General features: G+C 55.8%; 1 protein-coding gene across 2 annotated transcripts in view; it reads left to right on the top strand.

Moving 5' to 3' along the window:
* LRP1 (LDL receptor related protein 1) overlaps positions 1-22,565 on the top strand; it is a 79,516-nt gene that overhangs the window by 6,000 nt on the left and 50,951 nt on the right. For both annotated transcript variants that reach the window (XM_070409932.1, XM_070409931.1), the window contains exons 2-11: positions 2,820-2,942; positions 5,667-5,804; positions 7,553-7,672; positions 8,803-8,931; positions 9,053-9,316; positions 17,717-17,879; positions 17,978-18,200; positions 19,127-19,316; positions 19,785-19,928; positions 21,014-21,250. In XM_070409932.1, coding sequence (XP_070266033.1) covers positions 2,820-2,942; positions 5,667-5,804; positions 7,553-7,672; positions 8,803-8,931; positions 9,053-9,316; positions 17,717-17,879; positions 17,978-18,200; positions 19,127-19,316; positions 19,785-19,928; positions 21,014-21,250 — 1,731 coding nt within the window. The remainder of the gene's footprint in view (positions 1-2,819; positions 2,943-5,666; positions 5,805-7,552; positions 7,673-8,802; positions 8,932-9,052; positions 9,317-17,716; positions 17,880-17,977; positions 18,201-19,126; positions 19,317-19,784; positions 19,929-21,013; positions 21,251-22,565) is intronic.

Below are 22,565 nucleotides of genomic sequence, written 5' to 3'. Positions count from 1 at the left end.
AGCCCCAATTCTCACGAGGGGCAGGAGGCAGCAGCGGCCGCTGAGCCCAGTAGTTGATCCCCAATTTAGGGCTGAACTTAGGGCTGTGTTGCTCCCTCATCTTAGCTGCAGGCCACAAAGATGGGTGTTCTGGGTGCTGGTATCAGATGCAGAAGGCTCAGGGGGCGGAGGGGCGGGGAGTGGGCTTGGCTGGAGGCTCTAAACAGATTACCAGCTTCCTACCCACCCCCACGGCAACTCCCTCCCACCTCCAGTGGGGCTTCCCTGGGCTGCGTAGACTGCCCCAAAGTAGGTTATTTGTTTCTTTCCTCCCCTTTCCCCCTGAAGGAAATCAAAGACAGGCCTCAGCCTTCAAACTCCACATTCCCTGGGCTTTCTCCACCATCCCTGACAGGAAGGAAGTTCTTTCACTTATCTCTCCACGATCCTCCTCGCGCTGCCCTGGCTCCTGGGAGCTGTGCATCCCCAACCTCTCTGTCCCTGGGTCTGAAGAGATGCTGATGTGGGATAGGGAGCCCTGAGGGCTCCTCTTCTTTCACTCCCCCCTCCCCCACTCCCTTCCCTCTGCAAGAACACATCTGGTTTGTGAATCTCTCTCATTCCAGCTTTCGGAGTTTGCCAGCTGCTGTTTCCTCTGTCGAGTTCAGGCCAAAAATGGGGGTGGGGGACAGCAGGGGGGACAAAGTAAGGGCCAAAGGGGGGGAGGATCATGGCTGGGACGCAGAATGGAGCGGAGTTTGGAGTGACCAACCGGTGACCTCAGGCCTAGTCTGTGAGTTCTGGCGCAGGAGGCTTGGGGGTGTGGACTATGTCCAGGTGGGGGTGGGGGGCACGGTGGGGCTATGGAGGCCATTTCTGGGCTTCAAACAGCCCATCTGCCTCTGAGTCCCATTCCAGCCCCTTCTACCCCCCCAGACAGTCTCGGCTGGCCAGGGGAAGAGGACCCTTCTCCGGCATGCTAACTAGGCTGGCGGGTTCCCCGGGAAGACCTCACAGCTGGCCCAGTGGGGCAATGAACTCAGTATTATCCACCTCCTCAAGGGGCCTTTATTCTCTGCCCAGGGTGGGGGGGAGCGGAGGGGGGCTCTGGGGGGGAGGGCCTGGCCCGGCCATCCTTGATGTGTTTCCTGAACTCGGCTCTCATCCTGGTCAGGGCCTGGGTGCAGTGCCCTCTGCCAGCGACGGAGGTTAGGGAGGGAGGACACCTTCTCCACGTGGCCCCTCTCAGATTCTGTCCCTCCCGGGGGGCCCTGACATACTTTACTTAGACTCCGTCCCAGCCCGAGCTCACTCTGCCCTGCATTCGAGGTCGTGGTGTGCAGCTGCCTTCCCAGGGACCTGAGGCTCCTGAGGGGCATTTACTCCTCCTTGGCACCCTGGTGCCTAGGCAGTGCCTGGCACAGAGCTGGTCTCCAGTGCACGCCAGCTGAATAGAAATGGAATTGACACAGGACGAGGAAAAGGCGATGAAGAGCGGGGGGACTGGGAGCCAGCCCTGGGTGGGGGTAAGGGACCGGGGAGGACTTTCCTTCCCATGGGGGACCTGGTGATGGGGTTGGGAGGAACAGCTGGGGTGTCTCTTAATGGGAATGGGGAGACTAGTATAGGCTGCACTGGTTAAAAGCTTGGAGTCGGCTCAAGGCTGAGTGAGCCCTGGTTTGTCCTTTGCTTAATATGTGACCCCACCCTCCTGAGGCTCGGTGTCCTCGTCTATAAAATGGTGGTAGGAGTAGTACCTACTGTCTCATATTGTGGGGAAGATGATTAAATGAGATGACACAGAGAAAGAACTGGCTTACCACAATCCCTGGCACATATTGAGCCCGTGATAGGAGTTAGTGTTACATTCTTCATTCCTCCTCCTTAGAGAATGAGGTGTGAGGATGGCGTGGAGCAGAGGGGAGCTGGTGGGGGTGAAGGGACAGCGCAAAGAGGCCCTGGATGCAGCAGCCTCACGGTCTGGCTGGGCTGAAATCAGCTCCCACAGGTCCCCCCAGCCCTCTCTTGCCTCGGCTTTCCAACGCCATCACCCTGAGCGATCTTTAGGTGCCTCTTATCTTTGGGGACATCTGCTGAAAGTCCTCCCTGAGGTCTAAGCACAAGGGAGGCTATGTCTTTAGGGACTGGAGGTGGAGGTGGGGCCCCCTGCTCTGCCCCCCCCACCCCCTCCCCACAGTCTTACCCTCCAGTACCTCCGTTGATATCGTCTCCAAGCTACGTCTCCAAGCTCCGGGTGTACCAAGGGCACCCCCCCCTCCCCCCCCGCCCCCCCCACACACACTTCCCGTCTGGGGGCCTGGTGGTTAGTTAGGAGTTGGAGATGGGGGAGAGGGTGATGGGTTCTTAGGACCAGGAGTTCCCAGAGGACAGAGGAGCAGAGAGGTTACAAAAGATCAGCTCTGGGCTTGCAGTGGGAGGGAGAGGAAGATAAGAGAAAACATGTCAATGTTCCGTAAATGCCCCGTCCTTCCTCTCGGTCAGCAAAGCTGCAGGTGTTGGTGCGTGGCCAAGAGTGACCCAGACAGCAAGGGCTTTGACCCTGAGGGCTGGAGGAGGGGGCGCACTGGACGGGCAGCTAGGGGGCTGGGTGAGGGCAGTAAAGCGTGCTCCCTGTATCCTCCCCCTCCCCCCACCACAGGTATTCTGTGTTCTAGGAGTGACACACAGCCACCTCCCCCCACCATGGGCTGTGACTCACAGAGTCTGGGCCAAATGGAGACCGATGATAGGGAAGGAGGAGGAGCTGTACGGGGGGCTTTAGGGCCATAGAGTTGGCTTTCAACCTCCATTGACACCCCGTTTTCTTTCCTTACCCCTAGTCCCCAAGACTTGCAGCCCCAAGCAGTTTGCCTGCAAAGACCAGATCACCTGTATCTCCAAGGGCTGGCGGTGTGATGGTGAGAGGGACTGCCCGGATGGATCTGATGAGGCCCCTGAGATCTGTAAGTACTTTTCTGGGTCCCTCCCCCAAAACTCCTGACTTATCTTTTTCCTTTTGGCCCAGGCAGTTTGGGATGAGGACAAGCTGATCTCTCGCCTGGTGTAGACCTTGCTCTGTGATTGTTTGTCCATGACACAGCTAAAACTGTCCTCTCCCCCCTCATTGTGCCCGGCAGGGTGCCTGGCTTGCTCAGAAATGGCACGTGGGATTGCTCACTCTACCGCTGCGCCGCGAGTCTTCCCAAGACTGTTTTCTCTGCACTGACATTTCTTAAAATATATTTTTATTGATTTCAGAGAGGAAGGGAGAGAGAGAGAGAGATAGAAACATCAATGGTGCCTCCTGCACGCTCCCTACTGGGGATCGAGCCCACAACCCAGCATGTACCCTTGACCGGAATCGAACCCGGGACCCGTCAGTCCACAGGCAGACACTCTATCCCCTGAGCCAAACCAGCCAGGGCCACACTGACATTTTTGCTGGAAGGGGAGAGCCCAACCTCCCTTTTCTTTTGCTTGTCCTTCTTTTTCCCACCTCAAAGCCTCCCGACCCTTGCTGAGTGCCCACAGGTCCAGCCGGGTCCCCTTTCTGTCCTCAGAGTCCCAGGCCAAAGGCCACCAACTCTTGCTCAGTCTCTATACCAGAAGCCCCACCCCTGTGCGTTTCCCACCACCCCCGCCTTCCCCTGCCCCCAGTAAGTGGTGTAATCAGAGGCAGCTGTTTAAACTGGGAGAAAGGTCCCCACCCAGCTTTTACTTTGCCAGTGGGGGTGGGAGGTGGGGGGTGGAGGACTTGCTGGCTGGACCCCAGAATCCTGGGCAGCTGGCAGAGTGTTGGGGTCTCCACCTTCAGCCTCTCCCCTGCTTTGTCAATCTCGGCCAGGGTCTAGGTGCCCGCGCATTCTTAGGTCTGTCTCTGTTTTTTTTCCCGGGTTTATCCTGTTCCAGCCCCATCCCCTGTCCTCTCCCCACACCCTTACCCGTAATTATCTGGGGTAATTTTAGGGCCGGAAAGGGAGCCACCAGTTCTCTCTGCCCTGGAGGACTGGGGGCCAGGGATATCCTACAAGTGTCTATGGTGGAGTGGTTCAGCCTGGAGTGCCTCCTTGTCTGATGCCACCTTAACCCCCACATTTCTGACCCGATGCTTGGTGTTAAGGATTAAGAAAGCCTTGCAGAGGGGCCAGACCTGGCTCTTTTTATCCATTCTTTCCTTGAAGCAAATCCCACCTTATACACATCCCCACTCTTACTCTCAGACCCATCACACACACAGCCTCTCCTGGGCACTGACTTGTCCACCCTCCACCCCAACATATACAAAAGCACATGTTCTTACAGCAACACAGAGTCAACATTCAAAACGGGGAGGTGCAGAAGCACTCAGACAGACACACAAAACCAGACTCAATCCCCAAAGAATGTGGAAATGGAGACACACAGATATCTCCTCACTGCACACCACACACCGCCCTCACCTGTGCATGCAGACTCCTGCCCAGGCACAGGATAGCCCACTCACAGGGAGACACTCTCACACACCCCGTCCAGGTTGGCGAGCCAGTCCACAGTAGTCTGTCTTCCAGCTCATGGGCTCAGCCAGCTTCCTAGCCTGCAAGGCCTGACGATTCTCTGAGGAGCTCAATAGCCACCCCAAGTCCATCTTCTTGGGCAACAAAGGAAGTACCAGAGACATCACCAGCGGGCTACCACCTTTGACGCTTCCCAAATCTTTCTATCAGACAGGCTGCTCTGGGGTTGGGGGATCTAGAATAGTGCTGTCCAATAGAAATATAATGCAAAGCATAAGACAATTCAATATTTTCTAGTAGCCACATTTAAAAAGGAAAAAACAACCAGGTGAAATTAATTTTATTTAGTGTATCCAACATTTTATCATTTTAGTATAATATTCATATAAGAGTATTCATGAGATCTTTCACATTCTTTTTTTTTTTTTATTGATTTCAGAGAGGAAGGGAGAAGGAGAGAGAGAAATATCAATGATGAGAGAGAATCATCGGTTGGCTGCCTCCTGCACATCCCCTACTGGGGATTGAGCAAGCAACCTGGCATGTGCCCTGACTGGGAATTGAACCGTGACCTCCTGGTTCATAGGTCAACACTCAAACACTGAGCCACGCCGGCTGGGCCACATTCTTTTTTGTTTGTGGCATTAAGTCTTCAAAAGCCAGTGTGTATTTTATGCGTACATTTTCAACTAGTCACAGTTCAAATGCACGGTAGTGACCTATGCCTGATGCTACATATTGGACAGTGCAGTTCCAGAAGACTCGATCCGTCCGACTCTCAGCCCATTCTGTGACCCGGGCAGCTATGGGAAGGAGATGCTCTTTGTCACTGGAGCTTTTCTACCATGGACTCTGTTTTCCTTGGCTCATTGAAACCTTTCACTTCTAACCTTGGCCTGTCTCCTGAGTGTAGAATGTGGAGGCGTTGGGGTCCATAGGCAGGGGACATTGGAAGAGTGGACTCTTGGCTGAAGGCCTTGTTCTCCCCTCCACCTAGCTGCTCCCAGGTGTGTGACATCTGTGTCGAAGAGCTCTAGATGAAGAGTCTTACCAACTCTGAGGCCTCCTAAGATCTCAAAAATGCAGATGTCTGAAACCCAAGTCTCAGTTCCCGCTTCCTCTCCCAGGGAGCAGCTGGCCAACTACAGCTGCTTTTGCCAGCGTGGTAATGCTAACCTTTCCGTCTGCCCCCAGGCCCACAGAGTAAGGCCCAGCGATGTCAGCCGAACGAGCACAATTGCCTGGGCACTGAGCTGTGTATTCCCATGTCCCGCCTCTGCAATGGGGTGCAGGACTGCATGGATGGCTCGGACGAGGGGGCCCACTGCCGAGGTAAGGGCTCTTCTACCTCTCCTCTCACAGGTGCATGCGGTGAGTTCTCAGCTGGGCACCTGAGGGGTCTGGAGGCCTGCCATCCGAGGACTGTCCCTGCACCTCCAGTAGGGATAAGACTTTGTCCTACGCCCCTACATAGAATTGCCACCAGACAGCGGCCAAAATCAGTGGGCCCTTTGGGCTTGGAGCTTGTCCAAGTATGGGCCCTGTCCTGGGCTTCTCCCTGTGCGTGGACAAGTCAGTACCCCTCTCCAGGCCCTAGTTTCCCACCTGTAAACGGAAAGCTTTACATGAGATCAGTGTTTTCATACTTTTTTTTTTTTTTTTTTTTGTAAATAGTGGGACCTTTCCTCCAAATGCTTTCTTATATGCAACATGAGTATGAACAGAGAAGAGCAGACTCTGTGATGAAAGCTGGGGTTGGGGGGCTGAAGTTTTGCTCGCCTGCTTCCCTGGCCTGTGGGAGGAGACACCTCCGGGTCCTGTTCGCTCAGGGCAGGGAGTGTGGAGCAAGGGAGTTTGTGGAAGGTTTTTAATCCTCTCCTTTGGTTGGTTTTGCATGTTCTTGTCTGAAGCTCCTGGGATGTGGTGCAGTGTGGGCCCAGGGGTTGACTTCAGTTACCACGCACATCCCATCTTAGCGGATGGTGCATGTTCAAATGTGCTTCCTTTTGAATACCTCAAATACCTTTTCAGTTTTAAAAATAACAAAGAACCTCAAAACCTAGGGTTTGAACTTCCTTTCTGATATTACAGACATTGGTTCTCCTAAAACACCTACCCCCCCACCCCCTCCCACCACCAAATCATATCCAGAAAAGAAACTCTTCTAGATTCTCTAGAAGAAACAATACTTACCCGCTCTGTGCTGGAAGGCTGGACAGACAGCACATTTAGGCTCTCGGGTGGAGGTGGGGAGGAAAAGGAGTAACTGGGGTCTGGCCCCCCACCCCAGCTCTGCCTGGCAGGCTTAGTGCTTCTGAACGTCTTAGCATCTGGGGCAGCTCTCACTCCTAGGTGGGGGGGTGAGGCAGCTGGACAAAGGGGTCTTTGTGACCAGGCCTCCTGGCCCCACGCAAGGCCATTAATTGGGTCGCTGGTTTGGGGGGGCCGCTGTTCCCACCTCTCCCCCTCCTGTCTCATTCCCTTGCGTCTCCCCCGTGGAAGTGGGTCAGTGGCAGGAGAAAGATTAGAGAAGAATCCGGAGGGAACCAAATTGCTCCTCCTGCCATCCTCCGCCTGGACTTTACTGAGGCTTCTCTCAGAAGCCTCTAGGGCTCAAGGGATAAGTTGCAGGGGTGCTTCCAAGCCAGAGCTGGGATCCTGTGGGCAAAGATTCGATTCCATATCCACTCTTCCCCCGAAGCCCTGGGGCCGGCATCGTAGTCCCCGGGCAGTGCAAATAAGAGGCATATGAAGGGAATAAGACTCACTGCCCACATTCCCTTTGAGCCCAACAAACTACCACACCTCTCTCCATGGGACAGGGGGAGGCCAGAGCAGGGAGATGGTTGTAAGCCCTAATTGGTTAAACGACCTGGACCTTGGGCCTGTCTTATACCCTCTCTGAGTCTCAGTTTCCCCACTTGCAAAATATGGTAGATGCTTCCTAAGCCCCTTTCATCTCCAACACTGCAGGCCTTGAATGTGGTTTCTGAAGGGTTGACGGGAGTTGGGTGGAGGGTACAGTCTGGGGGTGGCTGCCAGGTCTGAGGCCCTGAGTGTGTGTCTCCTGCCCCTCACAGAGCTCCTAGGCAACTGTTCTCAGCTGGGTTGCCAGCACCATTGTGTCCCCACACTCAACGGGCCTACCTGCTACTGCAACAACAGCTTCCAGCTGCAGGCAGATGGGAAGACCTGCAAAGGTGAGTGCAACTGCTACTGTGATGGTGGTGGGAAGAGGGAGGCAGGGCCAGTGGGCCTGGCTGGAGTAGGAGAAAGTTAGATGGAAGGTGCCAGAGAGGAGGCATGGCTACAGGCCCTATATATAGCCTCTGGGCATGACTCGGAGCCCACTTGCTCCCACCAGACGTTTAAAAATTCATCTTAAAATTATATAGGTCACATGTGAGTTTTCTTGTAAAAAAGTTAAAGCACGACAGATAAAACTAAAGTCCACTTCGACAAATCCTCTTCACTTCTGGTCCCTTTCCCATCTCTGTGGAGATCAGCTCTGTTACCGGTTTGCTCTCTCTCTTTCCGGGGCTTTTTCTGTACATCTGTGCGCATGTACTCATGGAAAACCCCAGTGAAAGTACTGTTTATGCGCATCTGCTGTTTTTTTACATAAAATCATCCTGTACATATCTGTTTTCAATTTTTTCCACTCAGCATGTTCTAGAGATTTTTCTATGTTAATACGTAGAGATCTACCTCGTTCTTTTAAAAACCGCTGTGATGTATGACTGTTACCACAGTTTACTTGGCCATCGCCCTATTGATGAGTAAGATGTTCCCAATTTCTCTCTGTTACAAACAATGCAAACTTTTCTGTTTTAAATTTGCCTCCCTCGAGCCTTTGCACAAATGCCACCTTCCCAGGGAGGCCACCCCTGGCCCTTTCCCCTTTCTCTGCTTAATGTTTTTCATAGCACCAGTCACTTTCCAGTGCACTAGCAGCTCAAAAAATACAATTTATCCTTCTTTTGTATTTATTATCATTATAACAGTATTCCATTTACCATCAGAATTTAAGTTTTACGCGGGAACAGTTTGAATTTGTTTTATTCACTGCTGTAGCCCTAGAGCCTAGGACAGTTCTGGCACTGAGTAGGCACTAAAGAAATATTTTCTGAATGAATGGATGGTATGCACATATGTGCCTTTCTCCAAGTCTGGACTTGCTGGGTGAGTTTGCACAGTTATTATTATAATATTCTGCCAAATTGTCCTCCAACGTAGCTGTAGGGATGGACAGTGGTAGTGTCTGAGGGCACACACTTCCCTGCTCTCATCGCCCTGCCAATGACCATGCCCTTGATTTTTTTCCTGGCAGACTTTGATGAGTGCTCGGTGTACGGCACCTGCAGCCAGCTCTGCACCAACACAGATGGCTCCTTCACCTGCGGCTGTGTGGAAGGTTACCTGCTGCAGCCAGACAACCGTTCCTGCAAGGCCAAGAACGGTGGGTGGGGTCACCTGTGCCCACAAGGGGAGGTGCCCTCAGTGTTGTTCCTTGGTGGAGAACAGCCTGTGAGGTCCTAGGAACCCTGGCTGCATTGACCCTCCCTCTCCTCCATCTACAGAGCCGGTAGACCGGCCCCCGGTGCTGCTGATTGCCAACTCTCAAAACATCCTGGCCACGTACCTGAGTGGGGCCCAAGTGTCTACCATCACGCCCACCAGCACACGGCAGACCACAGCCATGGACTTCAGCTACGCCAACGAGACTGTGTGCTGGGTGCACGTCGGGGACAGTGCCGCCCAGACGCAGCTCAAGTGTGCCCGCATGCCTGGCCTGAAGGGCTTCGTGGATGAGCACACCATCAACATCTCCCTCAGCCTGCACCGTGAGTCGCTTGCTCCCAGTTTGGAGGGTGCAGAAGGGCAAGGGAAGTGGGGCCTGGCTGGGGCAGAAGCTGATGGTTAGACAGGATGACCCCTGTCAGGCACTGGAACCTAAACAAGAAGCCGCGACAGGGGCAGAGACAGGCCATGCTTTTCTGGCTCCGATCTGAGAAGTCCTCAAAGGAGGAATGACCGGTCAATCTCCAGAGACCAGGGACTGTCCCTTCTCAGAGAGAAGAGTGTTGATTAGGTTTCCAAGGGGCTTTCCCTCGAAGGGGTAGCGAGGGCTGAGAAGCCTTGCCGGGTAGTGCCTGAGGGATTGGCTGGGTCTGTCTTCATGATGTCGCCAGAATAGCAAGGGTGTGGAGGTCCTGGGGCTGTTTCTGAGAGCGGAGGAGGAGGAGGAGGAGGAGGAGGATCGGTGATGCTGGGACCCCCTGGGTGCTTTAGGGTACTCAGGATGTTACCTTTGGGGCTCCCTCCCTAGGCTGTACTTTGCTGTCTAAGGGGTGTTCCTGGGGATGGGGCCAGGGCATAGATACAGCGCTTGGAGCACTCCTGCTCAGCTCAAGATGCTGTTATATAAACAAACAAAACATCTGGCATCATCACATTCCCAGGAAATGCACCACAGGGCGGAGGGAACGATGGGGCCTGTGGTTGATCCGACCCACTGGGGAGGGTAACTTGATCTGTGACCTTGAGTAAACCAGCGTTCCCTGTAACTCTGCTTTGGTTTCTAATCTGCAAAATGGGATTGAGATTGTCTGTTCGGATCAGATAAATTGAAGTGAAAGTCAGAGGTAGCTGGAGGGTGGCAAACAAAAGACTTAGTATTGTGAGCCTTGGGCCTGTCTAGATCTTGAAGTTCCTTATTGGTTCCTGTGTGATGATCCCCACGGAGGACAAAGACCCTGAGAAGGTGCAGGGCTTAGTTCTGCTTCAGCAGATGTTCTTCTGAGAGCCCCACCCTCCGTGGCCTCATCATACTGTCCACACCTCAGGTCCAGAGCATCCCAGTGGTGTCCTCGGGCTGCTGGTGACCAACGCTCCCCTGTGATTGGACATGTTCTCCTTGGAGTACCGAGCTGGGGGTTGCCCCACATGCTTGGCTGAGCTCTCGGGGGTGGGCTGCTCAGGGAACTCCATGGCAAACGGGGTAGGGTTGGGGGGAGACCCCATGAGACATCTCCCCTCTCCCTGCTCCTTGACGATGGCCCCACCTAATAGGCCTGTCTGAGCAAACAGCTCCAGCAGTTCCCTCCCTGGCCCTGAGGCCAGACTGAGGGCTCGTGGGCAGGAGGCTGGGGAGGGGTGCCCTGATGGGAACCTTCTCAGCTTTTACTCTGGCCTGGCCCCTCTCCTGCCTTCCTCCCCAGGAGAAGCCGGAAATAACCTCAGGCGGGTATCCCTCCCTTGGCAAACACAGCCTTGCCTCCCAGTCTGCTAGGGTCAGTGGGCCCTTCTGGGGCAGAGTCCAAGCGCCGGGAAGAGATCAAGGTTCCGGGGAGAAGTGCTAGCGGGGTGAAGAAGTGGGTTCCTCTTGCCCCAGCCTCTGTCCCTGCCCCCCTGCCCTGCCTGCACCCCACACCCCATGCCGCCTGAATGTCTGGCTGTCACCCTGAGGATGATTGTTTTGCTCTCATCCCACAAACTAATTATGGGCCCTGAACTGAGGAAATAGGAAGTGTCTCTCCCCTAGTGCCCTCCCCACATCCCCAGTGTACACCCCCCCCCCCCTCGTTCCCAGGAGAGGCTGAAGGCCTACCCTGGTGTGCAGGGTGGCTGGTCCCAGGCGCTCACCTGTGCAGTGGGCTGCTGGCCTGTAATTAGCTCCCCAGGGCGGATGGAGAAGAAAGGCTGCTGGTTTCTCCTGCTTTCTCTCTGCCCTCTGGGGGAGCCCTCCCTGCAATCATCCCATTCTTGGCCATGACTGTGACCTCCATCAGACCCCTGGGCTGAGCCCCACGTGGGAGGGAGGAGTCTGACAATGGAGAGGTGCGGGGGCTCAGAGGCCAAGAGGCCAAGGGAAGCCTGCCTGCTGGTGTGGGAAGAAGAGGGAGCCTGCCCCACAGAAAACTCGGGATACAGAAATAGAATAGAAAGGAGGAAGGAGGCCAGGAAGTAAGACCTGGGTCTTGGGGCACGAGTGAGCCAGACCTGCTCTGAGTCCTGAGAGCCCTAGAGGACCCTCCAAGGCTGCGGTGGCCAGTGGTCAGTGCAGCCTCTAGGAGAGGCTTGTGGAGCAGGCTCAGGACTGGCCCCAGCTCCTTCCCTCTGTTTGTACTCAAGAGTGGGGGCATCCACTGAGCAACATCCCCAGCATCCTGAAAGGTGTGTATGTGCACTTCCTTCCCTCACCCACGCCGAGACTGCTCACCCTCCTCTCGCAGCGCCAGTGCTCCCACTGCCCTGGATTGGGGTGATCCCTCCCCCGCCCTCCTGGGCTATCGCCCAAAGGCCCATCCTCCCAGCTGGATGGGTGGTCTCTGAGGACCCTGATTCCGTGACTGAGAACATGACCGTGAGTCATGGGAGACTCTTAGGGAGGCACAAGGCCAGCCCCTCGGTTGTAGTTGTTGTTTTTAAAATATTTTTATTGATTTCAGAGAGGAAGGGAGAGGGAGAGAGAGATGAGAATCATTGATTGGCTGCCTCCTGCATGCCCCCTCCTGGGGATCGAGCCCGCAACTTGGGCACATGCCCTTGACCGGAATCGAACCCGGGACCCTTCAGTCCGCAGGTCGACCCCTTGGTTTTTAATACTGCCTTTCCCAAAGCAGGGATGCCTTGATTTTCCGTCGCACATAGATGTGCAGTTTTTATTATTGTAGTTATGTTTTTATTGAATACTCATTAGGGAACTCCTATAACTAGCATACCAAATCTATGATTTTGTAGATTGTTTAGGATGCAGCAAAACAAGTTGATTTAAAGAACTAGTAGGTAAATAAGAGTACAACTGTACATAAACGTGGTGAATATTTTGAAAGTGATACACAAAAGACTTTAAGTTCTGGTAACTGAGGCCCAGAGGGGTCAACTGGAAGTCCCTGAGACAGGCCTGGCCGCCCTCCCACCCCCCGCAAGGATGATGCAGGGCTGAGCGGTGTTAGGTCAAGTCTTCCGGCTCCACGCCCCCCCCCGCCCCCCGCCCCGCCCCGCCCAGCCTGCATGCCTTAAGCTGCGCTCCTCTGCCCAGTCCCTTCAGTTCTGAGGTTATTTCCACTGTGAGAAGAATAAGGGCAGGAGCAGGCGTGGGTCCTGAGAAGGTGTGTGTGTGTGTGAGGGGAGGGTGGGTAAAGGGAGGTTCCAAGGTTGCAGATAGAGCCCTGAAGGAAATCAGATTTGCGGAGTCACTTAGTTTTGGCCTGTGCATGAGGGGGTGCTCTGGAGGGGCTCTCGGAGGTCCTAGGGCTTCCTCCCCTGCTCCTGGCGGGGAAGGAGGAGGCAGACCCCCTAGGAAGAAGAAAAGGCCCTGGAGGCTGCAGGCAGCAAGGTTGCGAAATGGGTCCCCAATTCCAGCTGGCCAACTTCACTTTTCTTTTTTTCTTTTCCCTCCCGAGAGAGAGTGTGTGTGTGTGTGTGTGTGTGTGTGTGTGTGTGTGTGCATGCTCGCATTTAAAGTCACAACAGGAAATGGGGTAGTGATTTGTCTGGAGGGAAGGCAGAGAGAGGGCAGAGAGCAGCGTCTGAGCCTGTGAGGAACTGGCTTCCCCAGCTGGAAGGGGAGCTGTCTTCCCACTGAGCTGACACCCCATGCCCTCTCAGCCTCCCATCCCCTACCTACGGGACCCTTACAGGCTGTGTAAGAAAGCCAGCTACCCCTTCTTTGGCCTTTCGTACCCACAGGGTGTCAGAATCGTGAGGGGCTCTAGCCACCCCACTCTGGCCTTGGGCCCTCCGCATCCTGGTGCTTTTGCTTCCCACTCCCATTCTGAGTTTTCTATCATTGAACAGCCCTCCTCCCCTCTCCCAGGCCAGGGACAGCCCTGTGTCTCTGGCATAGCTCCAGCCCTGTCTTCTCCCCCCGCTGTCTCCTTGAAGTCGCCTCTCTCCCCAGCCTGCTCCCAACACCCCCTCCCTACTGTTTTCAAGCCAAAGGAAGGAACTTCAGCAAGAGAGATGCGTTTTAGAGCCCAGTAAGGATTTCTCAACAGCGGAAAGACCTGGTTCTGATTCTGAATCAGAGCCGCAGAATCCAGCCATCTCATCCCAAGACTGAATACTTTGTGGACTGGGGCCAGGCAGGGGAAGGAAGCAGGGCATACCCCCCCGCCCCCAGGTGGAATTCTGAGCAGGGAGGGGGCCCAGGGGACAGAGGTGACACTGTGTGGCCGAGTCCCAGACTTGCTGGTGGAACAAGAAGAGCTGAAGTCAGGACCTGGCAGGAAGCAGGATCGTGAGGACATGCCATTTAGCAATGTTCTGCCAAGCCCCAGACTCCTGATCATCCCCCCAGCCCTCCCCCCGCCCAAGCAGGAGGATTACCAGACAGATGTCTTCTCCCACTGTCTTGGGCATCCAGAGGCCAGCGAAGGAGGATTCTGGCAGTAAAGGGGAGGGGAAAAGTGATGTCCCGACGCTAGGACGACCGAGTGAGGACTCAGTACTCAATAAATATTTGTTGAATGAATCAGTACATGTGTGTCAAGAGCTGGGGACAAAGATAAAAGTGCCCTGACCTCTCAGTATTTGTAGTCAGGTAAACAGGCTGTGGTAAATGGAACTGCTGGGGCCATGGGAGCCTGTACACTGCCCACCTGGAGGGTCTACCTTTAGTCAGGAGGCTGTAGGACTCTGGCTGGAGGCACAGATGGTCACTGGGTGGGAAAGCTGGGGATAGAAAGGATGGAGGTGAAGGAGAACCGTGGTACAAACCATAGCCCCCATTTGTGTCTTGTTTATTGTCGGCCAGGCCCTGTGTTATGTGCTGTTGTTAAGGCACCATCCCATTTTACAGATGAGCAAACTGAGACTCAGAGACATTCAGTAATTTGCCCACAGTCCCACAGGAGGTGACAGAATGATGATTCAAACCGCGGCTGGGCCCAGGGCAGAACAGAGTGATGAGTGAGGTGGGGAGGTTCCTGAAATAAGGAACAGATGCAATGTGTTCACCGAGGTTATGGTTATGGTTAATGGGATTCTTCTTCCTCACCCCGGGTCCTTGCACCCTAACCTACAACATTTGGGTGTGTGGATGTGTTAAGGATATTTCCTCAGGGCTCAGAGGCCCCGTCCTTCCCGGGATTTACTTTAGGGAGAGTGACGAATCCTGCAGCTGAAGCTGGGGTCTTCTTGGGAATGAGGTGGGGCCTGTTCTTTTTGGAAAAGCAGCCACTACTTAGGGAAATGCCTCTTGAACACTGTGAATGACGGAGACGGTGAGAGAAAACTGGAGTTGTGGGGAGTTCAGGGTGCTGAGCACGGGGGTCAGGGTATAGGGAGGGTGCAGCATCTAAAAGCACACACCCCAGGTCTATTCTGGGGCCTGGAACTGAAAGTCCTTTGCGACATCACAGGCAGGCTGCGGTCTGTCCTCTCCCTCCCAGCGTCCTAGCGGCCTTCTCTCTGCTGGAATCCCAACCTCCTAGGACTCCAGACCACCCCCCCAAACTCCTCCCACAACACAGCCTCTCTCCACTGGGGTTTACCTGAGACTCTCCTGTCCTCAGTGTTTGGGGCCTTAAGCCAGAGCCCCTCTGGAGGGTGCACTGCGGTGGGTCGGCCCTGAGAAGGCTGGACCACGAAGGGCAAACCCTCAGAGTGTGTAGGGCCAGAATGCTCAGGTCTTCGGGCACAACCCCAGAACCCCACTTGCCCCCCATGCCCCGGACAGAGGGAGCCCTGAAAGAAGGCGAAGGCGCCCTCTCCCAGTCTGAGCCCAGCTCTGGGCTGGCCGTAGAACTGTGTGAGTGGCCCAGCGTGTGTGTGTGTGTGTGTGTGTGTGTGTGTGCATGCGAATGTGTGCATATGTGTGGTGGGGCAGGCAGAGGAATCTGGACTTTAGGGGAGAGGAAAATAATGTGGTGGAGGGGGTTGGATAACAAAGGATTTTTGCTTGCAACTAATAGTCTCCAGCTGCAAAAATACCAAAGGGGAGGCCAAACCGGGCTGGGGACTCCAGTTCCTGCCAACTCCTCACCGGCCTGCTGAGTGGGGCCCTGCCTGGCTTTTGGGAGGTGGAAGGGGAGACCGGCCAAGGGTAAATATCTGAGAGCAGGATGGTCCCTTCCTGGAACTCGGAGGGAACACAGGCCAGGAGGGAGGCCCGGAGTGAAGGTCAGCGTTGTCCTGGGGCTCAGCGGGAATGGGCTGCACCTGATGAGGGGGCGCTAGCCTCTCCAGGCTTCTTCCTCCCCTCTTGCTGAGGGAGGGGTGGGTGGGGAGCTGGGCAGGGTGTTGCCAGCCCTGGGGCTGGGCAGTGACTCAGGAAAGCCTCAGGAAACGGAGAGAAGGACCCAGCTGCACCAGCTGGTGCTGGGAAAACAGCTTCCAGGGATGAAGTTCGTCCACGTGCCAGCAGCCCCCAGACCCCCACCGCGCCACCAAGCAAAGGGCACGCAGCCCTGTTTGCCTTTCGCCCACCCTGCCGGCTGCCTGGGGCTGTGGGCCGGTGCCCCTCCCTTTGGGACTTTGGGACTTTGGCTTCCTCTGGGGGCAGCCCAGCAGCGCTCGCTGTAATCTGATTTCTCTGTGGTAACGGTGTGTGGGGCGTTTGATCACCTCACCCCTGCACTGGGCCCTCTTCCTACTTGGCCTGGGACTCACATCCCAGGCCGCTCCACCCTTCTCTCCGCTCATGCTGGCACCAGGGCCCAGAGGAGAGAGTGGCTGGGTGCGGGGGCATCGGCACTTACAGAGATAACTCATCCACGTGACCTTTCTCTATCACCTTGGAGTGGGTTTCAACAAGGGGGACCTGAAGAGGAAACCAGTTTGATGAGAATCTCAAATTGGCTCCTTCCCCCGCCCCCCGCCCCCCCAGCCTAAGTCCTGTGACCGTGAGTCAGTGGCAGGGCCCAGCCAAGTTCCTTGGGAACCATGTTCCTGTTCCCTTTGCCCCCCACCCCCACCCCCACCCACTGTCTGGAAACAGACCCTGAGCCCCTGTCGGGAGGGGAAGGATCAGGAGGGGTTGAGCTGGATTCCCAGTCATCACACCTATAGCTGCGTGGGGCAGAATGAGTCCCACTGGGTCGAGTGTGAGTAAAGGGGGTACGCGATCGGCCAAAGGCAGGTCATCCCGAGATTTCTTTCCCTGTTGGGGAAATTGGTGGAGGTGGAATGCAAGGCAGGGGTCCCAGGGAGTCACTGTCTTGGAATTCTCCAGTTTGCAAGAGGCATCACTTCTGAGGGTGGTAGTTGGAGAAGACAGTGGGGGGCCAGTGGGTCCAGGAGAAGAGGGGCCCAGAGGAGGTCAGCCAGGGTCCCTGTCCTCAGACTTGCCGCCTCCTAGATTTCCCACTGCCCTCATCCCACCCCTACTCTCTTTAGCTTCTTGGCCTCTCGCACCTTCTCCAGACGCATGGCTGTGGACTGAGTGTGGCTCTCGTCTCCCTCCTCCTCCCCCACACCCAGCCTTCTGGAGCTGCCCCTCATGCCTCAGTTTGCCTTCAGAGTCCTATGCTCTCCCCTCCAGCCCTCCCTAACATAAGGACATTGAGCAATAGGAACATTGAAGAAACAGGAATGGGGGTGAATGAGGAAGTGTGGCCTCCGTCACTGGATCCAACCTTCGGCCACCAGGGGCCTTCCCGTTTCCATCCATCTGGGCCCCATGTTTTGGCATTCTTTTCTCTCAGATTGGATTTCTTGACAAGTGCTTGCTTTTCCATTTTTTAAGAGTCATGCAACATGTAACAGCTTCCAGTCAGTGCTCTGGCTAGCATGGGGTAACTTGGCTTACCATATGTGAAAGTCCAGCTAAAAATAAAGAATTGTGTGAGTGGCCAAACATTGCGTGATGTTTTAATTAGCCTGAGTGCTCTTATCTCAAATAAAAGCAGATTTTTTTAAAAAAACAATCTAAAATGAGCTAGTGAACCTGTCCTCACCATCTTTGGGGGCTCCAAGAGGAGCTTCGCGAGGGGCTGGAGTTCGGGAAGCTTGTACCCCGTGCCCCTGTGTGCCTGCCCTGCCTCGGCATGGGGAGTGGGGCTGTGTGGGAAGGTACTTTGAGACTTCTCCTTGGAGAGACCAGAAAGGTGGAAAGATGGCAAAGATCTGAAGGCAAAATGTACGGCTTCTGGTAACTCCCATAGGAGCTCAGCGAGCAGGGCCGGCCGTGGCCTGGGTGGTGGAGGGGAGCGCCCAGGGGGAGTGGGCTCTGCAGGAGCGCAGGGTGGGCATGTCTACGGGAGCACCTCCCCCATCGCTCCTTCATTCGCACTCTCCAGACGTAGAGCAGATGGCCATTGACTGGCTGACGGGCAACTTCTACTTTGTGGATGACATCGACGATAGGATCTTCGTCTGCAACCGAAATGGCGACACGTGTGTCACCTTGCTGGACCTGGAGCTCTACAACCCCAAGGGCATCGCACTGGACCCTACCATGGGGTACGAGGGCTCTGCCCTGGAAAGGGGGAGGCAGAAGCTACGGTGGAAGGGTGGGTACCCGGCGTCCAGAATCCTTGTAATGTGCCATCTGCCCACAGGAAAGTGTTTTTCACCGACTACGGGCAGATCCCAAAGGTGGAGCGCTGCGACATGGATGGGCAGAACCGCACCAAGCTGGTCGATAGCAAGATTGTGTTTCCTCATGGCATCACGCTGGACCTGGTCAGCCGCCTCGTCTACTGGGCTGACGCCTACCTGGACTACATCGAGGTGGTGGACTACGAGGGCAAGGGCCGGCAGACCATCATCCAGGGCATCCTGGTGAGGGGGAGCCTTCGCAGGGGACCTGGGGGGGGGGGCGGGGTGGTCATGAGCACTTTGGGGAAAGGACAGGACATGGCTTCCACCCTGATGGGAACAGTCATTTTAGAGACACCTTTGGCTTCCTTTTTCCGATTTGATCCTTACCGTGACCCTGGGAGATGGATGAGCAGATAGGTGCAGTTCATTTTCGGCAGATGGGAATAGCAGGGCTCCGGTGGTTAAGGGATTTGCCTGAGGTCACAGGAAATAGCCCTCGGACCTCATCTAGAAGCGCTGCCAGCGCAGATGGCACTCCATTCTGGGATGATTAGGGTGACAGCCATCTCGGTTTGCCCAGGACTTTCCTGGTGTTAGTCCTGAAAGTCCCATGACAAACTGGGACAGTTGGTTACCTTAGATAATAGATAAGTTATGTGGGCAGCAGGGCTGTTACAGGGCCAGTCTGTCCTCTCGACCCTCCCCTCGAGGGACGCTGGAGTTGGGTTAAGAATGTTCTCTGTGGACAGAGTTTAGGTCTCAACTCCAATTTAATCGGAATCATGCCATCATCCACTGTACGCCTGGCTCTGCGGGGATGTGGTTTCTGTCCTCAAGGGATCTGAGCAGACTGGGTGGGCTCAGTCCACAAACCACCAGGCAGTGCAAAAAAAACCCTAGAGAAATGGAGTGCCGAAGGAGAGAGCATCCCTGGTTCCGGAAGCTCTTGGAAGAGACGCTCTGTGAAGGATGAGTGGGGTTTTGACACGCGAAGAGCTCAACAACAGGGTAGCCCAGCCAGAGGAGGAGGAAAGCGTAGCGTTAGGCGGCGGTGGAATGGCATTAGGAGCACAGATAATGGCGTCTGGATGGGAAGCTGAGGGGCTGTCCGAGACAGAGGGAGGAGCTCTTTCTCTTGTGCTGACCATGCTGCCTGCCCCTCTCAGATTGAGCACCTGTACGGCCTGACCGTGTTTGAGAATTACCTCTACGCCACCAACTCGGACAATGCCAACGCCCAGCAGAAGACCAGCGTGATCCGCGTGAACCGCTTCAACAGCACTGACTACCAGGTCGTCACCCGTGTGGACAAGGGGGGCGCCCTCCACATCTACCACCAGCGGCGTCAGCCCCGAGGTGAGCAGAGCTCCCCAGCCCTTCCAGGGGCCCCGCTGTGGGAACCCCCGATTCTCTCGTGTCATGACTGCTTCTCCAACCATACGACACCCCTGGCCACTCATCCCTCTGACAGCCCCTTCCTGCCCCTCGGCATCCAGATCCCACCCCCAGGGGGCCCCCTCCCCTTCTGCCAAGGACACAGAGTGCTCCTCCCGTCCCTCCCCTGGTTGGTCTAGAGGAGGAGCCGCTGGCATGGGCAGCCGTGGGACTCCCCCTGGCCACAGCGGCCCCCACCTGAGTGGCTGGGATGTGGTGGGACAGAGGAGTTCCAGTCCTGGGCTTCTAACTTCTCAAACGGGACCAGGGGCACAAAGACCACAGCAGGAGGGAGTGTGGGCAGACGTCAGGAAGCCTCTGCAGGCCTAGGCACAGAGGCTCTGAGGGTCCTGACCAGCTCCCCACCCCCCCGCCCCGCCCCCGCTCTAGTGAGGAGCCACGCCTGCGAGAACGACCAGTACGGGAAGCCGGGTGGCTGCTCCGACATCTGCCTGCTGGCCAACAGCCACAAGGCGCGGACCTGCCGCTGCCGCTCCGGCTTCAGCCTGGGCAGTGATGGGAAGTCATGCAAGAGTGAGTGAAGGGTGGGCGGGCGTGCCTGCTGGGGTGGGTGGGAGGGTGTCCTTCCCCGCCTCCCCACAGCCCTGCCACTTCTGTCTGAGATGAAGAGATGAAGGCGTTTGCCCAAAGTTTCATCACTAGTAAGGGACAGTCACAGAACTTGAACCCACATCTGAAAACAAGCCTTTTCCCACTATCCCACTCCAGCTCCATAGAAGACTGTAAACTGGCCCCTTTCCCCTCCCTCCCTCCTTTCCTCCCCTCCTCCCTCCCCTCCTCCTTCCCTCCCTTCCTTCCTCCCTCCCTCCCTCTCTTCCTTCCTTCCACAAGTAAGTAGTGAGCATGTCCTGTGTGTCTGGCGCTGTCCTAAAATAAGAATTCAGCAGTGAACAGGTAGATGTCATCTCTGTCCTCCAGGGCGTACAGTCTGGCAGGGGAGACAGACAAATAAATATAAAACTTCAGGTGGTGGTAGGTGTTAGGAAGAAAATAAATGGAGAGTAGAGTTAGCGATGACCTGAGGGCTCCGGTGTAGATAGAGCAGCCAGGAAAGACTTGTCCGCAGAGGTGGAATTTGAGCCGAGCAATCTGTGAGTGAGGAGCTACCTGCGGGAAGGGCAGAGGGAACCCACGGTGCCTGGGCTCCGAGGCCGTGGAGGCTTGGCGACTTTCAAGCAGAGAAGTGACATCGCACTGGCTGCTGGGGTGAGGAGGGCCGCAGCCAGTTCAGGCAAGAAGTGAAGTGGCTGAGGTTAGGACGTTAGCTGAGGAAGCGGTGGAAAGTGGTCAGATGCCAGCATAGTTTGAAGGTGCTCCTTTGGGGCCACTGCTTTCATTACCGAGCAGTACACGTCACTAAAAACATGCTACTTGCTACACTTGCCCTACTTCCCACTCCTGGGGAAGGTAAAACCTCCAGGGCGGAGTCCCCTGGGCCTTCTACGTCTGTCTGTCTGTCCCTGTGACCCAGAGCCACTGCTGCCCCCACAGCCCCTGACCCAGTACAGCAGGGGCCCTGCAGCCCCTTGGAGGGGGCGGTCGTGTGTGCACATGCATGTGTGTGTCTGACTTTGCGCCTCCGTCTGTGCCTGCCCTAGAGCCAGAACACGAGCTGTTCCTTGTGTATGGCAAGGGCCGGCCAGGCATCATCCGGGGCATGGACATGGGGGCCAAGGTCCCAGACGAGCACATGATCCCCATCGAGAACCTCATGAACCCCCGAGCCCTGGACTTCCACGCTGAGAGCGGCTTCATCTACTTTGCCGACACCACCAGCTACCTCATCGGCCGCCAGAAGATCGACGGCACTGAGCGCGAGACCATCCTGAAGGATGGTAAGGGCCCCGGAGGTGGGAGGTGTGTGGACAGGACTCCCAAGGGGCACCGCCCACCTGGGATGGGAAGGGCTTTGGGGCCTAGACATCGGTCCCGGTGCCCCCGCCCTCTGCTGACTGGCTGGCTGGGCTGGTTGGCATGGAGATGAGGGGATGACAGACTGACCCCTGGGTGACCCCCTTCTTGGCTGAGCAGACAAGAGGCAGGAGGATGGATGGATGGTGTGGGCTGTCCTTGCCAGCCCTTGGGAAAACTCAGGGTCTCTCAGCCACTGGCTCCGAGCCCTGGAGCTGCACGTCACACGCAGCCCGGGGGAGGCCTGGAGCCCTGAATCAGAGCAGGCACACCAGCACCGCGTGCACAGGCAGGGCCTGCGCTGCCGAGCGCTTCGTGCTTATACGTTCTGAGAAAATTGTGTGGTTTGTTTGTTTGCTTGTTTGTTTGTTTAAATCCTCGCCTGAGGATACTTTCCTATTGGTTTTTAGAGAGTTGAAGGGAGGGAGGAGGGAGAGAAAAAAGAGAAACATGGGTGTGAGAGAGACACATCGATTGGCTGCCTCCTCCCACACATGCCCTGGCCCAGGCTGGGGATGGAGCCTGCAACCAAGGTATGCATCCTTGACTGGAAATTGAACCCGAGACCTTTCGGTCCGAGGGCCAACCCTCTAACCACGGAGAAAACCCGCCGGGGCAGGAAATGGGGTTTTGTGGACTGAGTCAGTTCTTCCCTCTGAGCTCCTGGGGCCGGTCACCAGGGCACTGTCTTCTGAACCTGCGTGGGTCTGGGCCGAGCCCTGCCACTTCCCGGCCTGCGTGAGGGATTCCCAAGCTGCACACGGGCCCCAGGGTAGGGCTGGGCAACTAGCTGACACCAGTTACCAGCCTCTGCCCTGCTCCCCACCCTCCCCACAGGCCAGAGAACCTCAGCAGTCAGCAGTCATAAGACTTTGGAGAAATCAAAAGCAATTCCTCATCACGAAATGATTGGGGTTCCCTGTACCAGGGGAACTGCTATTTAAAGGCCACTGAAGACGAAGCCTTTTGCTAAGTGAAAAATCACTTCCTGATTTATTCATTTTGTCAGCTCAGGAGTTTTAGGGCTGGGACGTGGCGTCACACTTGTGCCCAGAGCACATTGCCACAGCTGTCCACCCTCGCTCAGGCCCAGACATGCCCCACCTGCGAGCCGGCATCTGCCACGGAGGTGTGCTGGCTGTCACGTACAGCTCTGTGCCTCAACACAGCGAGGCAACACAGATGATCTTCTGTGCCCGGCTGGTGTGGCTCAGTGATTGAGCGTCGCCCTATGAACTA

Source organism: Myotis yumanensis, unplaced genomic scaffold, assembly GCF_028538775.1.
Source record: "Myotis yumanensis isolate MYYU_CA2020_CCGP unplaced genomic scaffold, mMyoYum1.0.hap1 SCAF_3, whole genome shotgun sequence".
Taxonomy (NCBI): Eukaryota; Metazoa; Chordata; class Mammalia; order Chiroptera; family Vespertilionidae; genus Myotis; species Myotis yumanensis.
This window is presented reverse-complemented; position numbering and strand designations above follow the sequence as displayed.